The sequence below is a fragment of the Leuciscus leuciscus genome, assembly GCF_965113295.1.
Source record: "Leuciscus leuciscus genome assembly, chromosome: 20".
In the NCBI taxonomy this organism is placed as follows: Eukaryota; Metazoa; Chordata; class Actinopteri; order Cypriniformes; family Leuciscidae; genus Leuciscus; species Leuciscus leuciscus.
Genome location: NC_138744.1, coordinates 30,397,483 through 30,424,439, shown reverse-complemented (window position 1 = coordinate 30,424,439; position 26,957 = coordinate 30,397,483). Strand labels below are relative to the sequence as shown.

Genomic DNA, 26,957 nt, shown 5'->3' with positions numbered 1-26,957 from the left:
TGGAGCAGGGTCCACAAAAACATGCTCAAATATTAGGTCCTGCAGGTCATCTAGGTACTCTGTGCAATAAAACAAAATGTATTTATAAATGTATATCCTGTTGATGATGTTGCTTGTGCACGACCAGCATTTTCATTGTAATGAAATGCAGCCAGGTTTAGTCTGCAAGTGCACAGACACAATTCAGGAAAATAGCCTATAGTGATGTAAAGTTATTTTAACAGCAGTTAAATTACCTGCACAACATTCCAAGAAATGGGAACACCACATTTTTGGGGGAAAACTGTAGAATGTCACTATGAAATGACTCCAAAGATGAAGTCTGGTGATGTGGACTTAGTTTGGTGATGTCCCTCAAAATCCGCGTGTTTGTCATCACTTTCTCCAGCTTGTAGAATGCCTGAGTTCCTATGAGAAATGATAAAAAAATTGCATTAATTACAACTAATAACTTTAATTTGAGGTTATTTACACTTCGACTAACAGTCCCTTTTTAAAAAAATTTTTTTACATGTCGTGTTGCATAAAAATAATATTTGTTTACAGTATCATACTGGCAACAAGCCACTTGTTTCTATCTCTGCTTCCCTTTAGATGATGTAGACGAGCAGGAAAGTTTGGATCCTCTGTGTACGTTCCTGACATGGTTCAGAATCGATTTCCATTTTGCCACTCTTTCTGGTCCAGTGGTTGAAGATGATGCAGTCCAGTAAATGTGGTTTTTAATGCTTCTCTGCCATTTCCGTAATTTTTCACAAGTCTTTCATCTTGGAAATGTTTTCAAGTTTCCTCACAATCCCTGTAAATAAAAATATAGACAAGCATTTTACTGCTGAGAATAAAAACAGTGATGTTCACAGTTTGCCACTACTAGTAAAAGTAAGGTGCAAAGTCACTGCTTCCCTGGTGCTCGTGTTTCTGAAATCGCTGCTCGCGTTCCCGAGATCCTGAACGGTGACGAGCGCGTGGGAACTGTGGTCCTGCACGCGGGAGTGAACGACATCAGGCTGCGCCAGACGGAGATTCTGAAGAAAGACTTCAGGAATCTAATCGATACGGTACGCAGCACATCGCCTGAAACAACGATCATTGTGTCAGGACCGCTTCCCACGTACCGACTAGGGCATGAAAAGTTCAGCAGATTATTTGCGCTAAATGAATGGTTAATGTCATGGTGCAATGAGCAGAAACTGCTCTTTGTAAATAATTGGAATCTGTTTTGGGAGCGTCCTAGGCTTTTCCGTGCTGATGGCTTAAACCCAAGCAGATTCGGAGCGGATCTTCTGTCAGATAACATCTCCAAAATGTTAAATACCCTTTGACTAGTAACCAAAAGTCCAAATCATAGTCTCTGCTGCACCAATTCAACTGATATAAATACTAGTGTAGAACATTACATAGAAACCGTGTCTATTCCTCGTTTAGTGAGATCAAATAATAAATCTAATGCAGGATCTAGGAAAAATCTAATTGTTATTAAAACAGAAAATGTTGCTATTAGTAAACAAAAACTATTTCTAAAGCTAGGTCTTCTAAACATTAGATCACTCACACCTAAGGCAGTTATTGTAAATGAAATAGTCACAGATAATAGCTTCGATGTACTTTGCCTTACTGAAACCTGGCTTAAACCAAATGATTATTTCGGTATTAATGAGTCTACTCCTCCTGGAGACTGTTATAAGCATGAGCCCCGTCTGATTGGCCGTGGCGGAGGTGTTGCAACCATTTATAGAGATATTCTAAATGTTACTCAGAAAACGGGTTATAAGTTTATTTCATTTGAAGTACTTGTACTAAATGTTACGCTCTTAGATGTTAGAAAAACATCCCTATTATCTCTAGCCTTGGCTACCGTATATAGACCGCCAGGGCCTTACGCTGATTTCCTAAAAGAGTTTGCAGATTTTCTCTCAGACCTATTAGTCAATGTCGATAAAGCATTAATTGTTGGAGATTTTAACATACACGTAGATAATCCAAATGATGCGTTAGGAGCTGCGTTTACAGATTTATTAAATTCATTTGGGGTCAAGCAAAACGTCACCGGACCAACTCATCGTCTTAATCATACACTCGATTTAATTATATCACATGGAACCGATCCAACCGATAAAGATATCATTCCACAAAGTGATGAAGTCACTGATCACTACATGGTAACTTGCATATTACGTACTGCTGTAATATGTCATGCGGCGTCGCGTTATCAACCAGGCAGAACAATCCTCCCATCCACCATAGATAATTTCTCAAATTGCTTATCTAATCTGTCTCAGCTGCTGCCTGAACCCAAACAAACAGATGAACTAGAAAAACTAACTAGCACTATGAGCACCATTCTCTCTAGAACATTGGATGTGGTTGCACCTATTAAATTAAAAAAGGTCAGAGAGAAAAATAAAGCACCATGGTATAACAATACTACGCATGTTTTAAAGAGAGAAACCCGTATTTTAGAGCGTAAATGGAAACAAACTAATTTAGAGGTCTTTAGAATCGCGTGGAAAGACAGTATGTCACGTTATAAAAAGGCCCTAAAAGCTGCCAGGGCTGAGCACCTCCGCAAACTAATAGAAAACAACCAAAACAATCCAAGGTTTCTATTTAACACCGTGGCTAGACTAACAAATAAACAGACGTCACCCGAACAAAATATCCCGTTACAGTTCAGTAGTAATGATTTCATGAACTTCTTCACTGAGAAAATAGAAAGCATCAGAACCACAATTATAAACGTTCAATCTTCAATCGCGCCTTATAATTCAGCTTCAATTATCACCCCGAAAGAACAATTACAGTGCTTTACAACTATAGAACAAAAAGAGTTAAATAAACTTATCACTTCATCTAAAACAACAACATGTTTATTAGATCCTATACCAACTAAACTACTGAAAGAAGTGTTACCTGTAGTGGAAGAGCCTCTCCTCAATATTATTAACTCGTCTTTATCTTTAGGTCATGTTCCAAGAACATTTAAACTGGCAGTTATAAAACCTCTCATTAAGAAACCACAATTAGATCATAATAATCTAGCAAATTATAGACCCATTTCAAATCTTCCATTTATGTCTAAAATATTAGAAAAAGTGGTGTCCGCTCAACTGGGGTCTTTCTTGCAACAAAATGATATCTATGAAAAGTTTCAGTCTGGATTCAGACCGCATCATAGCACTGAAACTGCGCTCGTTAAAATCACAAATGATTTACTTTTAGCTTCTGACCAAGGCTGTATCTCAATACTAGTTTTACTTGATCTTAGTGCTGCGTTCGATACTATAGATCACACAATACTCTTAGATCGACTACAAAATTATACTGGTGTTCAAGGACAAGCACTAAGCTGGTTCAAATCATACCTATCTGACCGCTACCATTTTGTCTATTTAAATGGAGAAAAATCGATCATAACTCCAGTAAACTATGGAGTGCCGCAGGGATCTGTGTTAGGCCCTCTGTTATTCTCAATATATATGATGCCACTTGGAAATATTATAAGGAAACATGGAATTAGTTTCCATTGTTATGCTGATGACACTCAAATATATATTTCATCAAGGCCGGATGAAAACGCTAAATTTTCCAAATTGACAGAGTGTGTTAAAGATATAAAAGATTGGATGACGCGTAATTTTCTTTTATTAAATCCAGACAAGACAGAGGTAATACTTATCGGTTCAAAAAACCGCCCACAAAACCTCGCACAATACAACTTTAACATCATAGGATGTCCTGTTACTTTATCCTCTACAGTAAAAGACCTGGGTGTTATACTCGATTGCAACCTGTCTTTTGAAAATCATATTTCATATGTTACAAAAACAGCCTTTTTCCACCTTAGAAACATTGCTAAGCTACGTAATATGCTATCAGTTTCTGATGCAGAAAGGTTAGTTCATGCATTCATGACCTCGAGACTGGATTACTGTAATGCTTTATTAGCTGGTTGTCCTGCATCCTCAATAAACAAGCTACAGTTAGTCCAAAATGCCGCCGCTAGAGTTCTTACGAGATCAAGAAAATATGATCATATAACACCGATTTTATCATCACTGCATTGGTTACCTATAAAGTTCCGTATTAATTACAAGGTATTGCTACTGACTTATAAAGCCCTAAACGGCTTAGCTCCAGTCTATTTAACGGATCTTCTATCGCCCTATAATCCATCGCGCTCTTTAAGATCACTAAATTCAAGGCTTTTGGTCATACCTAGGATATCCAGAACCACCAAAGGAGGGAGAGGATTTTCACATTTGGCTCCAAAACTCTGGAATAGTCTTCCTGATACTGTTCGTTGCTCAGACTCGCTCTCCCAGTTTAAAACTAGATTAAAGTCGCATCTCTTCAGCCAGGCATTTATATAATCCTACAGTTCAAACTACAATCCGGCCTCTATCCAATGCCAGAGGAGAACTGGCCCCCGACTGAGCCTGGGTTCTCCCAAGGTTTTTTTTCTCCATTAAGGCACCTGATGGAGTTTTAGGACACCATTAGGTCACTTGATGGAGTTTTTCGGTTCCTTGCCACTGTTGCCTTTGGCTTGCTCAGTTGGGGATATTTAATTTAATTTTATCAATCAATAAATTCCCCTTGAAACAAACTTTGTTGTATTATTTTAATTTAATACTGTGAAGCTGCTTTGATGCAATCTGTATTGTGAAAAGCGCTATACAAATAAACTTAACTTGACTTGACTTGACTACTAAATATTTGTGATATGCCTATAAACTGTCACAATTTCTTAATTTTCATATTATACCCACTTATAAATCTATGTTATTGAATAAAACCTTTTTCGATGTGCCACACATCATAAAACTGGTTGATGTTATGTTCTCTGAGGCAGAGTGCGAATTACCCCACCATAATTGGGGGGTACTGTACTGCTCCTTCACTTCTTCTATGACCATCATGGTCCACTACAATATCAATCCCCACCGTGATCGCCAAGTGCAAATAGTAATACCTTTACAAGAAGCCTATTGCCTATTTCAGGGTTTTCCTGCCTTAAAATGTGGCTCAGGTGGTAAAATCATAATAATGTATTTTAATAATAAGATAAGAAAAATGTGTATTTTTTTGTAGATCATCATATAGCCTAATGTGTTTTCCACAATTCATTCTGTTGGTGGAGCTTGGTACCTCTAGGGAGGTCCGGGGGCCGTTGTGAAGCTCTGAGTCTCCTGCACAACACTATGTAACCCAAATATGGGCATTTCCTTTCTATCAGTAACCAATTGTGAATGTCCAAAGGGGGATTTAAAGCTAACGACGAAATCTCATTTAGAGCTATTTAAATCTTTAACTGCCGTTTTCTCAAAATGAGTTTTTTGTCATTCTCCAGTAGAAACATCTCAGCCTATGTAGCACCTATGTACACCAAACTTTCCAGTTATACACTTAGCAGTATTCTGAAGATATTTTCAGAGGGATTTGTTAATAAATCATTCCTGGCCTGATTTATGTGACATTTTAATCAAAAAAAGAGTTTTTATTTTCATCTTGTGTGTAAACAAAATGAAAAAATAATTTTGCATCTACCGAAAATATATGCAAAATCGTACATATATTTAATGAGATAATGCCTAATTTGCATAATTAAACTGTGACATCACATGAACACATTCTTTTTTTCTTTCAAAAAGCAAATTTCACAAATGTACTATACAATACATGTATTGTATACAACACAAAATTATATGTATTAAGTAATATGTATATTAAGAATTATTTTAAATCTTTTTTTATTATTATTCTGTTAATCTTATGATAGGATTCCCTAGAGTCATTGCAACATGTATGCAGTCTATTGCTCCAATCTCCACTGCTCTAGGGGAACATGAGGCAGATTATGTTAATAGGAAGTCCTATCACAGCCTTACTGTTCAGGTAGAGATGATGTGAATATGTGAGATGATTATTTTCTGTGATATGAATCTTTAAATTAATAGTAACATAACAGATTTAACAATGATCTACTAAACATTTCATCTGCAGACGACTTGTGGTGGTCATGAACGTATGATCACAAGTTTGGATGCCAATGGCCTGGCTCCAGTGCTTGACTCAATTTTCCGTGAGTCTTTGTTGTGTCAGCGCTTTGAGGAAAGCAAGTTAAATTTGGTACAGTACAAAACACTTAATTTGAACTGAGATAGAAAAACCTACACAATAACCCCCTATCATGACCCTCAGACAGGGCCACAGCACAGCTTCAATGTGGCCCTCAGTAAAACCAGAGTGAAGATAGAGATGACCTTTGACATCCTAAAGACACATTTCAACTGTTCGGCGCTTCAGAGTCACCAGAGCAGCCCACCCAGCTGGTGCAGATGTAGATGCAATCACCATACAATATTACACTTAATAAAAAGCACATTGAAACTGCAGATAGGTCTCAAACTGTTTTATTGGTTTTGTGGAATGGGAGGGAGAAAGAGAGCAAGACAAAGTTGCATTAATAAATATTCATACTAAAGTGTTACTTGGTTAAATAAGTTCACATACTGAGATCAGTTTTATCCAGCTGTTTGATCTCCAATTTTTTTTTAATTTTTTTTTTTGGAGCCTCCTCAGCTCACAGTCCAGCTCCTTTAGTGAACAGTCTAGTTCAAGTCTCCTTTAGTGTGCAGTCTAGTTCAAGACTCCTTTTGTACAGGGCCCTGACTGAGTCTGTTTCCACCTGAAACATAATTCCACCACAAACATGATCAATACAAGTTTTCTGGAGGCTCATCAAATCACAAAAAGTTCCTTGACTTCCTACAAACACAGGACTGACTGTAATTTATGTCAAGTGTTTTAAATCCTTACACATTTCTTCTGAAGCACATTGAGGTAGAGGCCTCAGTTTCTGGGGCAGGTTGTGAAAAATCCTACAATAAAAGAGATGTGTAAGGGCCAGTCCCTTTTTTATGCCACACATTCAAATGTTTGCCATAATAAAAAGCCCAGTGCATTCACACCAGCAACTGTCTGAGAACACACAGACAGAGTGTCTTCATCATTTCCTCCACCCTAATAAATAATAGACTGTGTGTATGTGTGCTGGCTTCAACAGGGACACTGTATTTCCCTCTACTGCTTTTAACTTTTAAAAAGTAGTAATGTATTGCACATACTTACTTGCTTAGAGGAGCCAGCACCAGGGTCAGATAGTACAGCACATGTAATCACATCCATAATCAGCCGTCCCTTATTACCTACTCAGAGCCAACTCCTCCGCCACAGTGTATTCTGGTTTACTGAATTTAACTCTTTATTTCTGTTTGCTGCAAACAAGTGTTTGTGATTAAATGTTCACAAAAGTAATAAAAGGTTGTTGTAAATATCACCACTTTGAATTATATTTTTATAATTTGTCTTTATCTGCTGCCAATAACATTTGGATTTGGGGTTGCATCTAAAAATCAATGAATATTAATCTTTCTTACATATATGCAATTTTTTTATATATATTATAAAAATAGGCTATAGGCTATATTACACATATAGGCTACACATATATATATACATAATTTTACATAAATATAGAACGTATTTGTTTAACTTACACATTAACAATCAGCAATCTTTCTCCAACAGTCTTCTCTTGCTTTGGCAGCAGAGACCGTATTGGTTTGAGCTTGAATACATATTTAAATTCATCGTAATTCTGAATGATTATCTCTTTCTCCTCCGCGGAAAAATATATCGCTCTCGCTCTACCCACGATTGGTTGTTCAGTGTCGACGTCACTCTTTTATGTGCACGCGCGCGTGGAGTAATCATAGCTTTAGGATCAAAGCCTGAGTTGACAGAGAGAGTTGATGAGCTGCATCATGGTACCAATAAAGCCTGATTGCATCGGTTTGGTTTTGTCAACTCAAAACCAATCCTGTAACCCTAAGTTTGTTCAGCTACCTTCATGGTACAGGCCCCAGATATGGCAAGTCTATTTTGTAAAGGCTAAAATATCAATAAAAAACAACAACAAGATAATTAAATAAAGAGCTTTTATTCATCTAGTGAGACAGAAGTAAAGAAGGGTTTGGATTCAGGATTGTACAGGATTCTGAAGGGTTTTTCACAGGTTTTTTAGCCAATCCAGGCTTCTCCCCTGTGGGTCACAAGGGTGCGCTGGGACGTCTGGCATGTTCCCATCATCTCGAACCGGGACTGAAGAGAGTCAAACATGATTAAAAAGATCAAACTAACAGGCAGATGATGACATGTTAAACTAAGCTAACTGCATATGCATGAGCTTAAGCGTTTCAACACAGATGACTGAGAATCATCTACAATATATATTTAACATACAGCAAATGTTATTGCTAAATAAATGGGGATTCCTAAAGAAGTGGAAGAGAAGTCCTCTTCTTCTCATTTCTTTGATAATAACCAAATAACAACATTACTTTGTTGTTTACAATATCTGAAATATATTAAAACATTTCTCTAATTGAAGAAACACCCACATAGAACTGCCCTGAACTATATAGACACTGTGTATAAGAATAACATACCTGGATAATTAAACGGAACAGCTTTGTTCATCATTCCTGTGTACTTTGTTAAAGGGCTCACAGCCGGCAGAATACAAGCTGAGTGAAAAATAAATAAATAAATATATATGTTAGATTCATAAAGCAGGAAGACGAACACTGATAATGCGATCATGTGCATTAATCTCACACTCACCCAGCAGTCCGAGTCCACAGGAAACTGTAATCACAGGCTCTTTATTCCAAGCATTCTTCAAAAACCTGCCAACTAAAGAAAGAAAGAGTAAATGCACAGATCTGCCATAGCAGACACAACCGGGCCAAGCGGCGTGCTTATTTGGTTGTGCTGTTTAATGTCATTTGATTACAGTGCTTGACTTGACATGGTACAGTAATGACATTATATGAAAATACTGTGGTACTTGATTACAGGTTAAACACTTGGAATAATTATGCTTTTTTAAAGTTTTTTGTTGTTGAAAGAAGTCTCTTCTGGTCATCAAGGCTGCAGTATTTGATCAAAAACAGTAATATTGTGCATTACAATGTTTAAAGGACTGTTAGAAACTGTGATACACCACCATTCAAAAGTTGTTTTTTTTAAAGGCAATTGATACTTTTATTCAGCAGGAGTCAAGGACGCATTAAATAGATCAAATGTGACAGTAAACACATTAATGCCACAAAAGATTAATTTTTTTAAATAACTGCTGCACTTCTATTTTCTATTCTATTTTCTAACTTTCTATTCCTTAAAGAATCCTGAAAAATAAAATGTATCACGGTTTCCGCAAAAATATGAAGCAGCACAGCTGTTAAATTGTAATATTTCACAGTATTATACAGTATTATTATTATTGCATTATCAAATAAATGCAGCCTTGGAGAGACTTCTTTCAAAAACATTAAAAAATGATTGTTAGACCTATAAAAAAAATGAATTATTAGTAGTGTACCAGTAGTGTAAATACAACAGACAGTAGTGCTGAATTATGGCAATATATTTAGAGAATACCGTGGTATCGAAAACAAACAAAAAAATAAACATTTTGTCATATTTCTAAAGGAGTCATAGGTGCACAACAAATATAAGTTCTCATATTGATATAAATCGATAAATTCATGTTTAAAACACAGCAAGGAAAACCACAGCTAGTATGAGACCAAGGTCATTCTCGTGTTCGCACATTATACATTAATTGTTTTTTACTACACGAATATTTTATATACCTCTCCTCAACTCCCTATTGATTCTGTTATTGTACAACACGATCGAACTGAACTACAGTAAAACATGTCATGTTTCAAGCGGCTAACACGCAAAATGTACTTACTGCCCGCCATGTTTGCTTCTGTAGTCCTCCTGTGCTTCAGGCATCATGGGAAATGTAGTTTAATAAAAAAAACATTTGTGACGCATTCGCTCTGGATTGGCTCAATGGTCAATTACGTGTTTAAAACGCGTCTTATGTTAGATATGGCGTTGTTTTGAGAGCTGTAATGTAGCTAAAAATGAAGGTTTTTAGTTTTATTTTATTATATAACATAGGCTAATACATGCTTTGGTTGGATGAATCGATTAAATTATATGTAGACGGAACGGAGTACAAAAGATACCTTCAGTATTTACAAGAAACGGACATCATGTGCGGCTCTTTATAACAGCTCTAACTAAAGGTGAGTACAGAGCTGAATCTAACCCAATCAGTAAAACTGCTAAAACTAACAGTTTTTAATAATGTAAATTACATTAGCTTATTCACAAGCTGAACTGTTATTCACTGCTGAACATGTGGGTATAGGTCTTAGAAAAGCATGCAGTTTATGCTTGGTCTGTAATATTATTGTACAAACTAAATATTGAGTGAGAAGGTGCACTCATGATGAATGCACTGTGCATCTGTTGAACATCACTTCTTGTGTATGTAAGACAAATAACCGTTGTGTTTGTTCATGTGCTTCAGATGATGGAGGATTTCTCAGGTCTGGCTTTACCTCCACTGTTTGGGGGTCACATTCTGGAAGCGGAGCTGGAGACGGGTGGAGTGGAGCTGGGCCCCAGCGGCAGTGAGCTCCTGGAGGATGATGGGGCCCCTGCCGGCCCCGCACAGGACGGGGAAGACGAGAGGAGAGAGCTGGACAAAAGCAAGTATCAAGCTCTCAGCAAGAGGTGCAAAGAGATTGAACAGGTGAACCGCTTTTGCATTTGCCCTAAACGGTGGTGTAGAGCAGGGGCTTCAAACTGGGGTCCGGGGAAAAGACGAGAAAAACTGTAAATAAATAAATTAGATTCAAATAAATGAATGAATAAAAATGAATTTTGAAAAACATTTATAAAAAGTTGGTGATTTTATTTATTGAGTAGAATAAATTACAAAAATAAATAAATAAAATACATTTTACAGTACAGTGCGTAGAATATATATATATATATATATATATATATATGATGCAATGTAACTTAATTGAAACTAAAAACCTTTTAATTTTTTTTGTTTTATTTATTTAATATTTTGGGTATTTTTCTTACGGAAATAAAATCTCTCCAATAATAATAATAAGATTAAAATAAGTAAATAAATTTGATTAAAATAAATGTAAAATATGTGATTAAAATAAAAATTGTAGTATAGATTAAATTAGATTAATCAAAATGTTTATTTATTTATCTTAATACAAATAAACAAAAATGTATTAAAATAAATAATACATTGAACTGAACATTACTATAGGGAGTATGTGTATATACTGTATATAGTTATGTAACTTAATAGAAAATAATTTTCGATTTTTAATATTTTTTTGATAATAGATGCCTTTTATTTATTATGTATTTAATATTTCTATATATTTAATATTTATATTCATATTTTGCTTAAGGAAATACAATCTCTCCAAATATTCTAATAAAGAATAAGTTTAAAATAAGTAAATAAATAAATTATATTAAAATAAGTTTTAAAAAAAGTGATTAAAATAAAAATAGTAGTTTTCTTTTAATCAAAAAGTAAACAAAAATATATAAATACATAATACATGTAACAGTACAATCAATGTCTAAATAGGGTGTTTATAATAGCTAGATGCCTGTGATGTTTCAGGATGGGGTCCCTCACACAGGGATGATCATATTTGGGGGTCCGTGGCATATAAAAGATTAAAAACCCAAGTATATGACTTTCTTTTTTTCTGGGGAACACAAAAGGTAAGTTTTGAGTGGAATTTTTTTAAATTGTGCTCAGGATATTCTTTAGAAATTCACCTTTTGTGTTCCATGGAAAAAAAAAAAATGTGTCACAGATTTGGAACGATGTGAATGTGTGTAAATGGTAATTGATTTCTAATTTTGGGCTGATCTATACATTTAAGTGAAATTCTTCTTGACTAAAAGTCCTATGAACACGTTCTCAGGTAAATGAGAAGATTTTGGGACGCCTTCACCAGGTCCAAAGACTGACTCGCAGACTGAGGAAAGAAAGAAGGTACATGCACTTTGTTTTAGAAAGAAACACTAGTGATGGTTATTTTAAACGTTATCACTCCTGAGTTTGCCATGAGTATGGTATTGAAGGATAAATAAAAGCAGTGGCTAAGAGTGAGTCCGGAGGGGATATTTGTTTTTAATTACCCTACACGTTCAATTAAAACATCAAATTATGAATTTAAATAATCATAATCAGTTTAAAATATTTGGTTTGTTCTCTCGTTTTTGCATGTTCATAATTTCTTTGTATGACAGCCTGGCTGGCCCAAAATGATGTTGCACAATTTGGCATGTTTCATTGCGTTATCACAAATAAAACAATCGACTACAATATGCTTATAAAATCTTAATATTTGAATAAAGGATGAAGATGTCAATTTTCCTGTCACCTAACCCTTTTCTTTACAAAAAAATAAAAACACCAGTGCATATTACTAAATGGAATAATAATAATAACTAAGGTTGCTACTAATGATCTTTTTTTTTTTTTTTCAATTAATCTAATGATTCTGTCTTTTTTATTGATTTTTTATTAAAAACATTTCTTCGTGAAAATTCTTCACAAATACAAAATTCCCAACATAAAAAATAAAGTGGCAAGAATTAAAAGGCATTTATCACTAAATGTCCATGAGTCCAATATAAATTCAGCCCAACAATGGCTAGTGCTGATTATATCCGCAAATGTATGTATTATTTATTTAAAGGGGTCCTAATATGCTTTTTCACTTTTTCACCGTTAGTGTGCAATGTTGCTGTTTGAGCAACGCGTTTTTTCCAGATCTTATGTCACAGTGTTCCTCATTTAAATAATCCCATTCCCCGCTCACGGAATCTGCAGAAAGTGGACGAGGCCTGGTTGAGCTGCTGCTATGTCAAAGAGAGACAGTTTTTTCCACTCCTTTTCCAAAACTCATTTGTTTGACCTTCCCGAGGCTGACGAACTTTAGTTTTTTCAACAAATATCACAATTAAATGATGGATAACATCATATCTATAATGTAGGCCTATAAGAAAATTACCTAAAACAATCATCCCACTCGGAAACGTCCCGTGAAAACGTGAAATGTTCGTTATCATTGTCTGAATCGAGCTCTAATTGATTTGAAATTGATGACATCGTTACAATTTACACTAGAGAAGAGCTCTCAGTTATGGAGGGCGCTGTCAATCACAACACACTGGGCCAGCTGACCAATCACAGCACATTTTATATTTCGGAAGGCGGGGCTTCATCGAAATCAATGTTCGAGCCAGACTGGGGAGAGAGGTGCTGAAATAATGTGAAATATAATGTGTTTTTTGAACAATCAAGCATGAAAATATAGTCTAGTACACCCCAAAAACAAAATCAAGACTTCATAAAAGGGCTTAATAGGACCTGTTCTGTTATATTTCAGGTATTTTTCTTAAGGAAAAAAATCTCTCCTAACGAATGCTGTAAAGAGAACCCTGTCACTTGGTAGTGTCTTAATATTACAATATAACATATTCATATTAACACAACGTAACATCTGCTCACGTGTGCTCAGGTTTCTGATGAAGACTCTGGACTCGTATGGAGATGATTACAGGACGGCACAGCTCACCATCCCACTAGAGGTGAGGAACCAAAACTGCTTTAACGTAAAGCTGTGTTCACACCTGATTCGGATTCGGCTTTTAAATCGGATTTATTTGAAAGTAATTCAACTCTATTTGTTGTAACTACACTAAACACACTTGATGTGTTGAAACAGGATGAAGGAAAGGCTTTAGATGCCGCTCTCGCCGGTGATGAAGACGGCTCTTCTCCAGCGTTTGCTCTTCAGTCCGCAGGTGGACCCAAGAGAAAGAGGCATCGCGTTCCCAAGGACAGAGAGAGAGACGCACAGGTATAAAACACCAGGCCAAGATCTTTTTAAAGAATATAATCCTGGGACAGATTACAGTTTGAGTCGGTAAGAAAGAAGTCTCTTCTGCTCACCAAGGCTGCATTTATTTTATTAAAAAATACAGTAAAAACAGCAATATTGTGAAATATTATTACTATTTAAAACAGCTGTTTTCAATGTGAATATATTTTAAAATGTAATTAATTTCTGTGATCAAAGCTGAATTTTCAGCATAATTACTCCAGTCTTCAGTGTCACATGATCCTTCAGAAATCATTCTAATTCTTATTATTAATTTTGAAAACAGTTGTTTGTTGTGTTTCATATTCTTTTTGTGGAAACCATGATTCATTTAATGTTTCACCAATTCTTTAATGAATATGAAGTTCAAAAGAACATTGATATGAAATGGAATTTTTTTGTAACATTATAAATGTCTTTACTGTCACTTTTGATCAATTTATTGCATCCTTTCTGAGAATTTTTTTTTTTTTTTAAATCATCATACTGATCACAAATATTTCAATGGTAGTGTCTGCAGGTAATATTACACTCTAGAGGGGACACTTTAGAAAGGGGACGTACATCTCCAATAACTCTTCCATTTTAAAACATCACACCTTCCTGAAGACACGTGATTTGAGGAGTCACTTGAACAAATGCTGCAGAACCACGACCTCAACTATGATCAGCTTGCCTTAGCAAACACCATTATAGTGACAATATTAAGATGCGTGTTGTTGTGTTTTTCCCCCACAGATGGAGTCGGAGACTCCGGTCATTACAGAGGGTCCGTTCACCGGATTCCCCAGTCCCAGTTCCCTCTCTCACTGATCCCAGAGCAGAACCTCCACACACTTACAGGAAATCACTCAACTGGTTTTTTTTTGGGGGGGGGGAGCTGAATGAGAATTTTTTTATTTTTTTTATAAGTAAATTAGTGTAGACTAGAGCATTTTTAGGTAAGCTTGTTTCTGCCACAGGATTAAAAGAAATATAATTGCAACTTTTTTCCTAGCAATTCTGAGTGGAATTCAGAGTTTATTTCCTACAATTCTTATTTTTTTTTGAATTGTGAGATACAAACTTGGAATTGCAAGTCATAAATTGTGAGATTATGCAAGGAACAAAAGTCATAACTGTGATCTATAAACTTACAAATATAAAGGTAATTGCAACCTTTTAATCTCCTAATTCAGATTTTTTTTGTGCTCACAGTTCCACATTTATAACTCACAATTCTGAGAAGAAAAAAAAAAATCTCTCACAATCCAAACTTTTTTTCCCTCAGAATTGTGAGATACAAAATTGGAATTGTGAGTCAAAGTCTAAACTGAGATCTTCTGAGATTACCCAGAAACAAGCTTCCATACATTTGATCTCAATCCTTGACATTGATCTTTTGTAATGAAGACATTGTGACAAAGATGTGGTTTTTTTTACGGTTTAATAAACAGAGCTGCAGCTTTTGACACAAAATGAACTTCACATGGATACAAATGAAGGAGACACACACACACCAGCTGTCGCTCAGTCTATCTGTGTTTGCCGTATCTGTTGAACCGGCGGTACAAGAAGCTGATCCTCTTGTCCAGGATGTGCTTGTCCTCCGTCATCATCCGGTCTCCGACCATCCGCTTCTTCCTGATGAGACGCTGAAGCTCTATTCCCCTGAAGCCTCGGAGCCACACCGGCCCTTTGATCAGGTCTTTAGGGTGGGCTTTAAAATCACCTGCAGTCAAACACAGTCAGCACAGCGTTACACCACTGTCTGTGGAAACAATAGAGCAGTTCCCTATACAAATGCTGGTCCAAAAGTAGAAAGACAAATAGTGTAAAATGAGATTAAAGGGGTCCTGACATCTTTTAAATTATTTGGTAACACTTTACTATAAGTTTCATTAGTTAGCTACCTTAGTTAAAGAACTAAGAATGAACAATACGACTACAGCATTTATTAACCTTAGTTCATATTAATTTCAACATTTACTAATACGTTATTAAAATCAAAGATTGTATTTGTTAACATTAGTTAATGCACTGTGAACTAACATTAACAGCTGTATTTCTATTAACTTTAACAAAGATTAATAAATGCTGTAACAAATGTAATGCTCATTGTTAGTTCCTGTTAATTAATACATTAACTAATGAACCGTGTCGTAAAGTGTTACCAATTATTTTAATATGTTCACTTATAATGTTAATAATAGTTTTTCCGTATATTGTTTTTTTTTTTGTGCAAAAAAATATTTCCAACATTCATTCTGACCCATGATGACACAGGAGTAAGTGTTTTGAAAACATTATCCATATAAAACCATTTAGAGACAAAGCATGCGTCGGGTCAGAGGTCACTCTTCCGCCGGAACTAGACTCACGTACGGCTTTTACTGGAAGCCATATTTTTCTTACAAAAATGCATCGCTTCGCTTCAGAAGGCCTTTAAGTCGTATGTATTACTTTTATGATGGATTGATGCGATTTTTGGAGCTTCAAAAACTCCATTCACTCGATTCACTCCCATTATAAAGCTTGGAAGAGCAGGACATGTTTTAATATAACTCCGATTGTGTTTGGCTGAAAGAAGAAAGTCATATACACCTAGGATGGCTTGAACGTGAGTAAATTATGTGATAATTTTCATTTTTGGGTGAACTATCCCTTTAAGTGACTGAACGCCAGTGGGCGGGGCCTATGGTGTGATGATGTATAACTACTCCTCAATGTCTTGATCTGGAGGATTTCATATGCAAATACACAGATCCCCCAATATCAAAACGAGTTGTTTTTGAAGCTTGATTAAATAAAAGGTTTGTTTATAATAAGGAGGATGTTTTAAGTTCTATTTACATAGAATAATTAGAAAATGGTTAAATCATTGTGATGATTTTAATGCAATATTTGTCCATGTGTTATGTTTTCCATCCTGGTTGCCCAGTTTTGGGTTCAATCCTTTTCACAAAAGATGACAAATATTTTAATCGCGTTTCATATTTAAACCTTGATAGCTAAATGAGACCCATTAGAGCTCGGAAGAGCCATTCATGTTTAGGAGTCAAATTTAATCAGGTCAGAATACAAATGATTTATTTGCATCATTCCAAGTTTACGGAACTTCCTGTGGGGCATTTTAAGCTCTTATTAAGTGGGTACATATAAAATAATTGTAAATAAATCACCTGTAAATATTTTTTTTTGCTGTACATTGTTATTTTGGTGCATGCATATAATAAAAATGTGTTCTTTTTAATTGTATTACAAGTTTGAAATCTAGTCAATTTGAGAGCAAATATTAACATTTTAAGATGCACACTGAATATTGGCAAAATGGTGAAAGTGAGTTCTAGTGTTCCTACACCACATTTTTACAGTAGTTCATGAATACTGGATGAGGATTTATAAAACCATTTTTAAAAGGACTGAACTTTACGAAGGACCATTTCTTATAGAAATACAAAGACGAACACCATTTCACAAACAGCAATAAATTAAGGGTTAACACACAGTATCACTGTGTAAATAAGTCACTCACCCAATATCCCAATGTTGTCATAAACTCCAAACATGCTTCTCTTCTCCGTCCATCGATCCACCTCTTTCAGTTTGGGAATGGCGTGCATTCGTATTCTAGCACAAGTGCCTGTGTGATACAGGACATGCATCATGTTACTCATATTAAACAGGAGGACAATATGCACAATCAATCAGATTTAATAATGAATGGAGAATACACACACACACACACACACACACACACACACACACCTACCTGTGCTGAAGTGTCTCGCGCAGAAAGTCCCCGCGCGACTCAACAGTCCTCCAAACACAGACATGCTGCAAAACCATTTACAACGCAGATTTACTCTCAAGCATTACATCTACATCAATGATAGTGTGATAAATGTGTTCCTGAAGCTCTTCTAATCATGACCTTCAGTCGCGAGCACAGTGACATTAGATCCTGTCGCGTGCTCAACTCAATCTGTCTTTAAACGCGCTTTACCTTCAGAGAATCCGCGTTGGAAGTTAGAAAGTGTTTCAAACCACAGTTGGATGCTGCTAAATACTTTAAAACTTCGGAAATCCTCCAGGTAAATCTAGCGATGCTGGTGTGTTATCCATGTGTACGCACTACCACAGCAGCCATTTAACGTCTTTCATAATAAAAGTCAATTTTTTAATGAAGAATATTTTTGTTGTTGTTTATGATTGTTCTTGTTTATGATAATCACCACAGACGTAAGTAATGAGTTTGATTGTATGTAAATTCGACTTTCTATAATATTTTTCAACCTCCACTAGCAAGTGTTTGAACATTAACATGGTCTGTATTAAACATTAAACATGGTCATTCTTCAATTGGGGTGGCAAATGAGAGGCAGAAAATGTAAAAATGCTTGTTTGTTTTCTTTTAATAAAATGTATTGCTATGCATTTAAAATTAGTTTAATATTCTATCTCCATTAAAATGGAAGCTTAATAACATTTAGATTTTTAAATAATTTGAATCAAACACTGGTGAAACAACCACTTATGTCGATGGTGTTACCAATATTTGAAGTCAAATTTTGGTATGTTCTAAAATGAGCAGGGATATGCAACTTTAGGTAATAATTACTAAATACATAAATTACTTTAGGGACTCAGTTTCATTGTTTTTTTTTTTATGTGTCTAAAAAAGGCAGGAAAAATGGTCTGTGCTACCTTGATAGTCTTTATTCTAAAATATTAAAACCACTTTACAGTCTAAAAAACATAAAATTTAAGATTAAATGGCACTGAAGGAAAGAAATTCCAGATACGTTTTGACGTAACACCACAGACGTAATATTGCATAAAAGGTTTAACAATTAAAAGTTTATTGAGCAAAATAATGAAATTCATCTTGAGTAAGATTACAAGAAGTATCTACTCTGATAAAAGAACATTTAGAGAAAAACTGAATTAAAAAATATAATTAAAACAACCTGCAACCTGTTTCTCACTTTCTCAAAAATTGTCTGCACAATGGATTGTGCTTGCAATCACAGTGTGTGATCTGTTTCAATAGAGAATAAAAAAATCTGAAATTCTTGAATAAAACATGTCCACTGACTTATTTAACACAAAAAACAAAAACAAAAACAAATGCACAACATCTTCAGTGAATAAATCATGTATCCACAACCGTATTTAACACAAAACATTCATAACAGCTCAAGGGCTGGGCCTGTTTGTTGCAGTGTGCCTAAAGGTGGTTTGGTTGTTATCAGTATCACCATTTTTTTTGTTTTAGATTTCAGTGTTCTTGAAGGTATTCCCAAATGTCATGGTTGATCTGACAGACCTTTTGTTGACCGGTAGCAGCACTGGGACGAAACAAATCACCTGATCATCACTGTACCAATTTATGTCATCTCTGGGGCTTGGCCAAAAAAAACGTGTTTATGCCATTCCTGTGCATACATTTGATTTTGATGTTGTGGTTCTCCACTTCCTGAATGATACCAGGGTATGGCTGTTCATTGTAATTAAGAACACACTGTCCAATGTGTTTACTCTCTATGACCCCTGGACGAAGTGAACAATCATATGACAATTGTTCAGTTGTTGCAAGATTTTCATTTTTTTTCATGCAAAGAGATTCCTCTTGGAGTGCATAACATGGACAATCATACACACCCTTTTCAGTCTGGCAGAAACAACTTGTCTCTGTCTCTGTATTTTAGACAGCTGGGTTCAGCGCTCACCACTTGATGAATTTTCATCGTTCCCTTTATGGTGTGTTTGCACTTCTTGCAAGTCCATCATTTGTACCCAGGCATCAACATCCTCTTCTCCAACATAAAACAGTCGAACCACTGGACCTGAATGTTTCAAATGGTAAAAGAGGGATTCTGCATCGGGCAAATCTTGTCCATGCCTAACTAAATTGTATGCAGTTCTTTTAAGTGTAATAATGATACTGCATTAAACAAATTCTTAAATGGATTTTTTTTTTTTTTTTTATAATAAATTAACTCCATGGCTGATTCCAAGTGATCAAGGGCTTAGGTCAGGACGGTCAGGACCAATGGAAGAGAGCGAATGGGCGTCGTCCATCTTTTTTTACAGTCTATGATCAGGACGTCCCTGCAGTTCCCGCCAGTAGTGGGCACTCGTGCAACTTAAGCAATGACGTACATCCGAGTGAACGAGACGGGGGGGAGTTAGCGAGTGAAGGGCATGACAATTTGGACTGGAACGCAGCCTAGTTTTGTAGTAAACAAATCATCCATGCAAGTCAACCGACATTTTGTTTGTTTTCGTAATCTTTAATCAAAAGCTGAAAATGCACTTCCCCTCTGGTGCTCTGATGACGTCAGTCAGTTTGACTGGCGAGCGCGCGAAAAACGAAGCATGACGACAAGCGGAGATGTCGAGGAGGTGCGTTTTTGGTTGTGGTGGCTCTCCCGAAACACTTTTCCCAATCCCTAAAATCCCCTGGTTGCGGTCCCGATGGCTAGATTTTTTGCATTTCGGGGAAGGAGCGATATCAGAGAGGTCGCGGCTGTGCTCGAAGCACTTCACGCGCGAATGCTTCAAGAATTGGACCGAACACGAAATGGGGTTTGTGAGATATCTGTCATTAACAGACACGGCTGTCCCATCAGTCTACACAATTGGTTCCCCACAAAGTTCGACGGTGGTAAGTGAAACTACACAACAACCAAGCCATTTCATTACCATATGAAATCAAATAATTTAAAGGTGATGTGTAATGGGTTTGAAATTGTATCCAAATCAAGTGTTACATATTTGGGTCTAACATTGGATCAATCACTTAAAGGTGAAGCCATTGCAGCAAAGGTTTTAGCCAAATGTGCCTGTAAGTTAAAGTTTTTATATCGTAAGACACAGCTTTTTGATTCCTCTGTAAAGAAATTATTGGCATCAACACTGATTCAATGCCAGGTAGATTTTGCTTGCTCTGCATGGTTTTCTGAGTTAACTGCGAAATTTAAAAACAAATTCCAAGTGCTACAAAACAATGTTATTCGGTACCTATAAAAGTACCCTCCCGTACTCATATAGGTAGGGAGGAGTTTACAAGAGCTGGTCTACTACCTGTACATCTAAGAGTAGAACAACTTAAGTTAAATCATATGTTTAACATTGTTAATGGTCATGCCCCCAAATATTTATGCTCTAATGTAAACATGGTCCATACGCAGCATGGCTATAATACTAGGGCCAGCATCCGCTCTTGCATAGTTCCTAGAGCTACAAATGCAATTAAAAATTCTTTTTTTTTATACTGGTATCATGGCATGGAATAGTTTGCCTACTGTTACAAAACTCCTATCATCAAGAGGAATTTTTAAATCACAGGTCAAAAAACATTTATGGGACAGGGTAAATTAGTTATTGATAATTTGCAGAGTCTTTACAGTGTTATTTATTTATTTATTTTTATGTGATGTTTTTTTTTTTTTTTTACCCTCCTCTTGTCTACTGTGTTTTCTGTTTATTGTTTAACTGTGTGTAACACCAAGGACCATGCTGGAAATAAGTATTTTTACTTTTGCATGTTATCCTTTTGGATTACTGTTTCTTCGTTTTGTACCGGTTTGATCCATAAATAAAATCAATCAATCAATCAATCATAAACTCAATAGTTATCGAGAACAATGTAAAGATGAGTATTTTGTTAATTATGTGCATTATATTACATATTATGTTTTACTCATTAAAATGTTACTATTATGATGTTATTATAAAAAAGGGGCCTACAATTTAATACACACACACACACACACACACACACACACACACACACACACACACACACACACACACACACACACACACACACACACACACACACATCAGTTGTTAATGTTGACCTTTAATAATGTACCAACAGAGTTCCCTGTATAGTTTTAAAAAAATAGTTGAGAGATTTATTTCTTTGAAAAAACTTAATATGTACTGTATACAAATTAATCGATCATTGAATCAAGTTTGAAATCGAATCGTAAGCTTATGAATCGAATCGTAAAATCTGTTTCTAAAAACGGTAAACCCCACCACTTAGGAATAATTCTCACTTCCAAGTTGAACTCAAAAGTTGGCAGTCATGCACATCATCTATTTGTGGCATTGTACCCATATCATACTGTAATACCATTCCTGTTATACAGCCCCTAACCAGAGATGTGGCCTGTCAATGTGACGCACCATCTTTGAAGAAGAGTGCCTCGATCCAAACAGTAACACAGAAGCTGAAAAGACGGAGTAAAGGTAAAGTTACAGGCTTCTAGCTATGTTTATCTTCATTGCATTAGCTGGGAATAGTATTCTTGTGTTGTTTCATGGGTTTGATTGTCAAATGTGTGTGTTGAAAATTTCAGCGATTCAAGTGAAGCCTTTAAGCCACTCTATTGGCATCGCTTGTTCCGCCGATAATGTTGGCACAAGTGTCGAACCTCCACGTCTCACATCAACACCAATTAAAAGGGCACGCATGGAAGACAGCGCGTTCAGTGACAGCTCAACATGAACCTCAAAATAATCGTCAGATGACACCTATGAGCCTGATATCACTCAAGAGGACAGAGAAAAGTAAGTCTATATTTGGTAGCGATTAGTTTTACTTAGATGTAAACAGGTTATCACTAAAACTTCAGAGATGTTGAAAAATGTCAGGGCATCTGAGGCCCTGTTTACACCTGGTGTTAAGATGCGTTTTGGTCGATCGGATCACAAGTAGATGAGAGAGACACATAACCATTTACACCTGGTGTTTTAATCCGTCCACTTCCGATCACTTCTGTCCTGATTTCTCCGAGGGGAGGGTCTATGGGCGGGTAAACGTATGTGTTTTTCAGATCTTTTGATCTAAAGGACAAAATAAGCTCACGCAATTTACATTATGAACACGACCGAAGACAATGGAAAAACATACGGAGAGCATCAGCTTTCGTTTCTGCTCTGACAGCCGCAAGATCAGCCGAACGCTGTGAGTGTGTGTTAGATATCAGGAATGGTGAGAGTGTATTGTGCTTGGTACGTTTTTCCTCTTCAAACCAAACTTGGGTCTCCAGCCGACAAAGTTTAAATTAAGGATGCACCGATACCACTTTTTTCAGAACGAGTGATACCGATACTTTTATTTTTACTTGCCGATACAGAGTATTGATACTTGTATTTTCATTTAATTTTTAATCTTTTTAAATATTGTGCATTGAAACCAAAATAATATTAATCAAATTAGTTGACTTAGCAAATTGACAGTTCCTTCAGTTATTTTCATGCCTAATTTTATGCCTGTTATAATGTACTGTAGGAGCTACTGTTACTTTCACTGTTCATAATATTGCTCTATCATATTTTATCTTTAGTTTAACAGCACAGTGAATATTTGGAGAGCAGTGAGAGATTTTCTGTAAATATAAAAAATTAAATAAACGAGGCTAAACCTCCATTTTGTAACAGACGTGTTTATTTTAGCACTTCGGTTAGTGAAACACCACACTACAGCATGTAAAACATTGAAATAAATATCAGTAAATATTGGTAACCTAAATAATATAAGAAAGTTACATGTTATTTAAAAAAAACATTCACTTTATATTTCCCGACAAAGATGCGTCATCTAGCCCAGTGGTTTCTAATATCTTCATGTCTTCTTCTGATGTTTCAAGCAACTGACACTCGTTGTAAAAGGTCTGAAGAGCGTATTTTATCTTCCGCAGTGTCAAGACATTTAGGCTATGTTTGATTTTGTGCTGCCTGAGAAAGCGAAGCTAAAATCCCAAGCGTGTGTGAAATGCGCTATACAAATAAACTTGACGCGCCGTACCATAATAACAAGCAAAAACATTTATAATCCCCTGCGAAAATGGTCGAGACGTGAGTGAAGATTTGGGAAAAGAAACAAGATATTCCATGTCCAATGGAATATTGTTAAATTCGCTGATAATCTGGTGAACAGATCGCAAAACATAATACAAAACTGAGAAAGCGTAAATGTATGGGCTCATGTGACGCACCTCTCATTCGGCATGAATCCAAATGTTTCCATGGCTGCAATGTAACATTTAATTACTAACCTATCTATTATTTATTTTGTAAACAAAGCTTTGTGCTTCACTTGTGTCATAATATTCACGTAAAACATCATTCACGTACAAAAAATTTGGTTTTGGTGGACTACCGCCGTTGCTACTCAGCCACAAGTTTACCAGCACAGCCCTAAACGATACCCAACCCAGTTATCGTAGTGTTTTAATTCATTATCGGGCCCGATACCGGTATCGGTGCATCCCTAGTTTAAATCCCGTCTGGCTAGCGCACTTCTCATTCCGGTTGTGTGGTGTACCAGAACTGGGAACATACCAGTATATCTTTTATTTCAGACGATACGATGATATGATTTTGCTCATTTCGGTGTATGCTGCTGTTCCGAAGTGCTCTACCCAAACTGACGCGAAACCGTAGAGGAACAAAATAGATAAAGGAGTTTGAATCTCACTCAACACGACCAAAACTATGGGCAGTAAAGAGGGCAGTAGAAGTGAAATTTGGAATTATTTTGCTTATAAAACTGATGAAGAACCATCAAACCTTGCCAAGCATCTGTCACTTGCCCATCCTGACTTGTAAAAGCCATTAAGAGATGGACAGGTGAGTGCATCCTTCAAACGATCCAATTTAGACATTTATTTTCTTAACACTGATCAACGCACATACATAAGATCATATCATTTAAATAACACAAGGTTACAGTGTTTGACACACTAGAACCAATGATGTTTAGATCTCATAATATTTGCAGGATATATACAGAAATTAAATAAAGTTATCAAAAAATGTACAGTCTGCACTGCATAAATGATCATTTAAATATAGATTAATCCTCCTTAAAGCTACAAACGTTATTCAGGCAAGAGCAGTGAGTGATTTGCTGTCTTTTGTTCTTGGTTATCCATAATGACACATTACAGCTGCGGGTTTAATTAGGTCACTTTAAGACCTGACGCACATCCTATTTTCTCACAAATCTTTACGTACATTTAAGACTTCACTTCATTTATTTGCTTGAAAAAGAACGTGATCATATATTAATGCTAGCCAAAGGATAACGGAAAAAAAAACGGATACTGCGTTGATTGCGCAAAATATTTTTAAAGCGTTAAACTGAAATTAATCGCGTGTGTAAACACGTTCATTTTTACATAAATACATACACATATATCTGCTTTATATCGGCCACCCTGCTCTCTAAGATATCGGCCATCAAAAATCCAATATCTTCGACCACTAATTATAATATCATATTAATAAAAGCTAGATGACTTCTGTTGCTAAATAGCATGCAATTAATTTTAAACCATTTTATGGTGTAAAAAAGCTCTTTCTGGTTATGCTGTGAGCCACTTGACAAAAAGTGCTGTCTGATTTACTTAGGTACAAACATGTTCCTCGTTGTAAATCAAGAAAACAAGAGATTCAAACAATAAGACAAAACAGTGTTGAGCTATATGACAATTATTTGTTTTCTGTCGATAAAGGTGTCCAAACAGTTGCTCACCTAATTTATATTTACATTTATGCATTTGGCAGACGCTTTTATCCAAAGCGACTTACATTGCATTATCCTATACATTTATACATAGGTATGTGCATGTGCAATCCCCTGGGATCGAACCCACAACCTTGCGTTGTTAACGCAATGCTCTTACCACTGAGCTACAGTCATTCATTGACTGGCGACGCAATGACACGGGTTAAAGTAGCTGATTTCTCTGGATTTAAACATTGGTGGAAACATTTGGGATAAAGTACGTACACAAATCAACAAAATATATAACAAATAAAAAAATCTTACATATTTTCCTTTTAAATATTTGTGAACAATTAACTATATATATATATATATATATATAATTTTTGTTTATTGATCATATTTTATGTGCATCATAATATATGGTAGTTTAATTTTGATTAAAGAAAAGGAAAAGACTGTATTCATTGTAATACCTCACCTTAAAAATACTGAATAACACCTTTTTTTTTAAATAAAACATTTTTATTATTTTGCTGCCTTTCAACATGCATAAATAAACGCATGTTGCATGTAGCACATTAACTAATTCCCTCTTATTCAAACTCTATTCAAAGTATATCAAATGTTTCAAATTTAGTTATGTGAGGAAAGCTCACAGTTTCATTATTGCCATGTGATCACCTGGAAAAGTGTAACAAGATCCATCCGTGTGGTTTTGAGTTTCACGGCACAACAGTTCACACAGTTAAGACTCACTGAACCAAAAATAAAATAATATTCAGTGAGCCACTGCATGTTTCCCCTGTCAGCCCGCCACATCAGTTTTATTTATTTAGTTGTGCTCGATGATTGGCAGAATGCAACTCCGATCCCTTTTCCAGGCTGAGCTCCAAGAGAAATCCAAGAGTCTGAGGGTTAGATTGTCTGTGTACAGCTTTGCTACAATCCAATTGTCCTCCATCACAAGTTTAATGCATCCATTGATTGAACCTTCATCCCTCCTCTTCCATCTCTTCCTGATAGGTTGACGCAGAGATGGAGCTGTACGGATCCAGAACCATCTGAGCACAACGCACCATTGTAACCAGCAGAAACACACACAGCAGGACCAAGAAGAAGAGAGCGAAGCCCAAATCCACATCAATGTCCAGCCCAGACATCGGAGGAGGAAGGTCCATGATTGAGGAATCGACTCTATTAGTAAGTCAGAGTGAAAAGCACAAACTCCCAAGACATGAGGCTGATTTGGTCATGCCTTTGAAATACCGTCCACATAAATTCCCTCTTGTTCTTGTGAAAAGCAACCCTAGTCGGTCGTGTTGTGCTTCTGTTGGTGTCGAACAGTTGCTAGTCAGTTCTGTATCAGATGCGTCTCACATTCCAGCACACAACAGTCTTTTCTTCATCCATTTGGGGGACTTTTCATAACAACACGTTTGAAAGTAAATCAAGCTGCTGAATTGCATTCAATCTTGAAATTTTATACGCGACCAATGCAACACGAACACATTTAAAAGAAATACCTTGATGGGTGGTGATGGTTGATCGTGTCGGTGGCTCACCCCGCAGTCGTTGGT

At 36.1% G+C, this 26,957-nt stretch overlaps 3 protein-coding genes and 1 long non-coding RNA gene across 4 annotated transcripts; 2 read left to right on the top strand and 2 right to left on the bottom strand.

The window, feature by feature from the left end:
* Positions 1 to 7,986: 7,986 nt before the first annotated feature.
* ndufa3 (NADH:ubiquinone oxidoreductase subunit A3) lies at positions 7,987 to 9,862 on the bottom strand. Its single transcript, XM_082148838.1, has 4 exons — positions 9,824 to 9,862; positions 8,686 to 8,757; positions 8,511 to 8,588; positions 7,987 to 8,163 (listed from the first exon to the last, which is right to left on the bottom strand). The coding sequence occupies exons 1-4, from the start codon at positions 9,831 to 9,833 to the stop codon at positions 8,072 to 8,074; spliced, it is 252 nt and encodes an 83-aa protein (XP_082004964.1). The 5' UTR covers positions 9,834 to 9,862; the 3' UTR covers positions 7,987 to 8,071.
* A 66-nt stretch (positions 9,863 to 9,928) lies between these two features.
* Positions 9,929 to 14,784, top strand: tfpt (TCF3 (E2A) fusion partner). Its single transcript, XM_082151033.1, has 6 exons — positions 9,929 to 10,166; positions 10,454 to 10,678; positions 11,901 to 11,971; positions 13,506 to 13,575; positions 13,713 to 13,847; positions 14,607 to 14,784. The coding sequence occupies exons 2-6, from the start codon at positions 10,454 to 10,456 to the stop codon at positions 14,679 to 14,681; spliced, it is 576 nt and encodes a 191-aa protein (XP_082007159.1). The 5' UTR covers positions 9,929 to 10,166; the 3' UTR covers positions 14,682 to 14,784.
* mrpl51 (mitochondrial ribosomal protein L51) lies at positions 14,741 to 18,021 on the bottom strand. The gene is made up of 4 exons (XM_082151034.1): positions 17,854 to 18,021; positions 17,620 to 17,684; positions 17,383 to 17,490; positions 14,741 to 15,579 (listed from the first exon to the last, which is right to left on the bottom strand). The coding sequence occupies exons 2-4, from the start codon at positions 17,681 to 17,683 to the stop codon at positions 15,383 to 15,385; spliced, it is 369 nt and encodes a 122-aa protein (XP_082007160.1). The 5' UTR covers position 17,684; positions 17,854 to 18,021; the 3' UTR covers positions 14,741 to 15,382.
* Positions 18,022 to 20,002: 1,981 nt separating this feature from the next.
* On the top strand, positions 20,003 to 26,542 carry LOC309484239. Its single transcript, XR_014200765.1, has 4 exons — positions 20,003 to 20,517; positions 22,013 to 22,112; positions 22,223 to 22,433; positions 26,404 to 26,542. It is a non-coding gene; the product is annotated as an uncharacterized lncRNA (long non-coding RNA).
* The last annotated feature ends 415 nt before the right edge of the window (positions 26,543 to 26,957 follow it).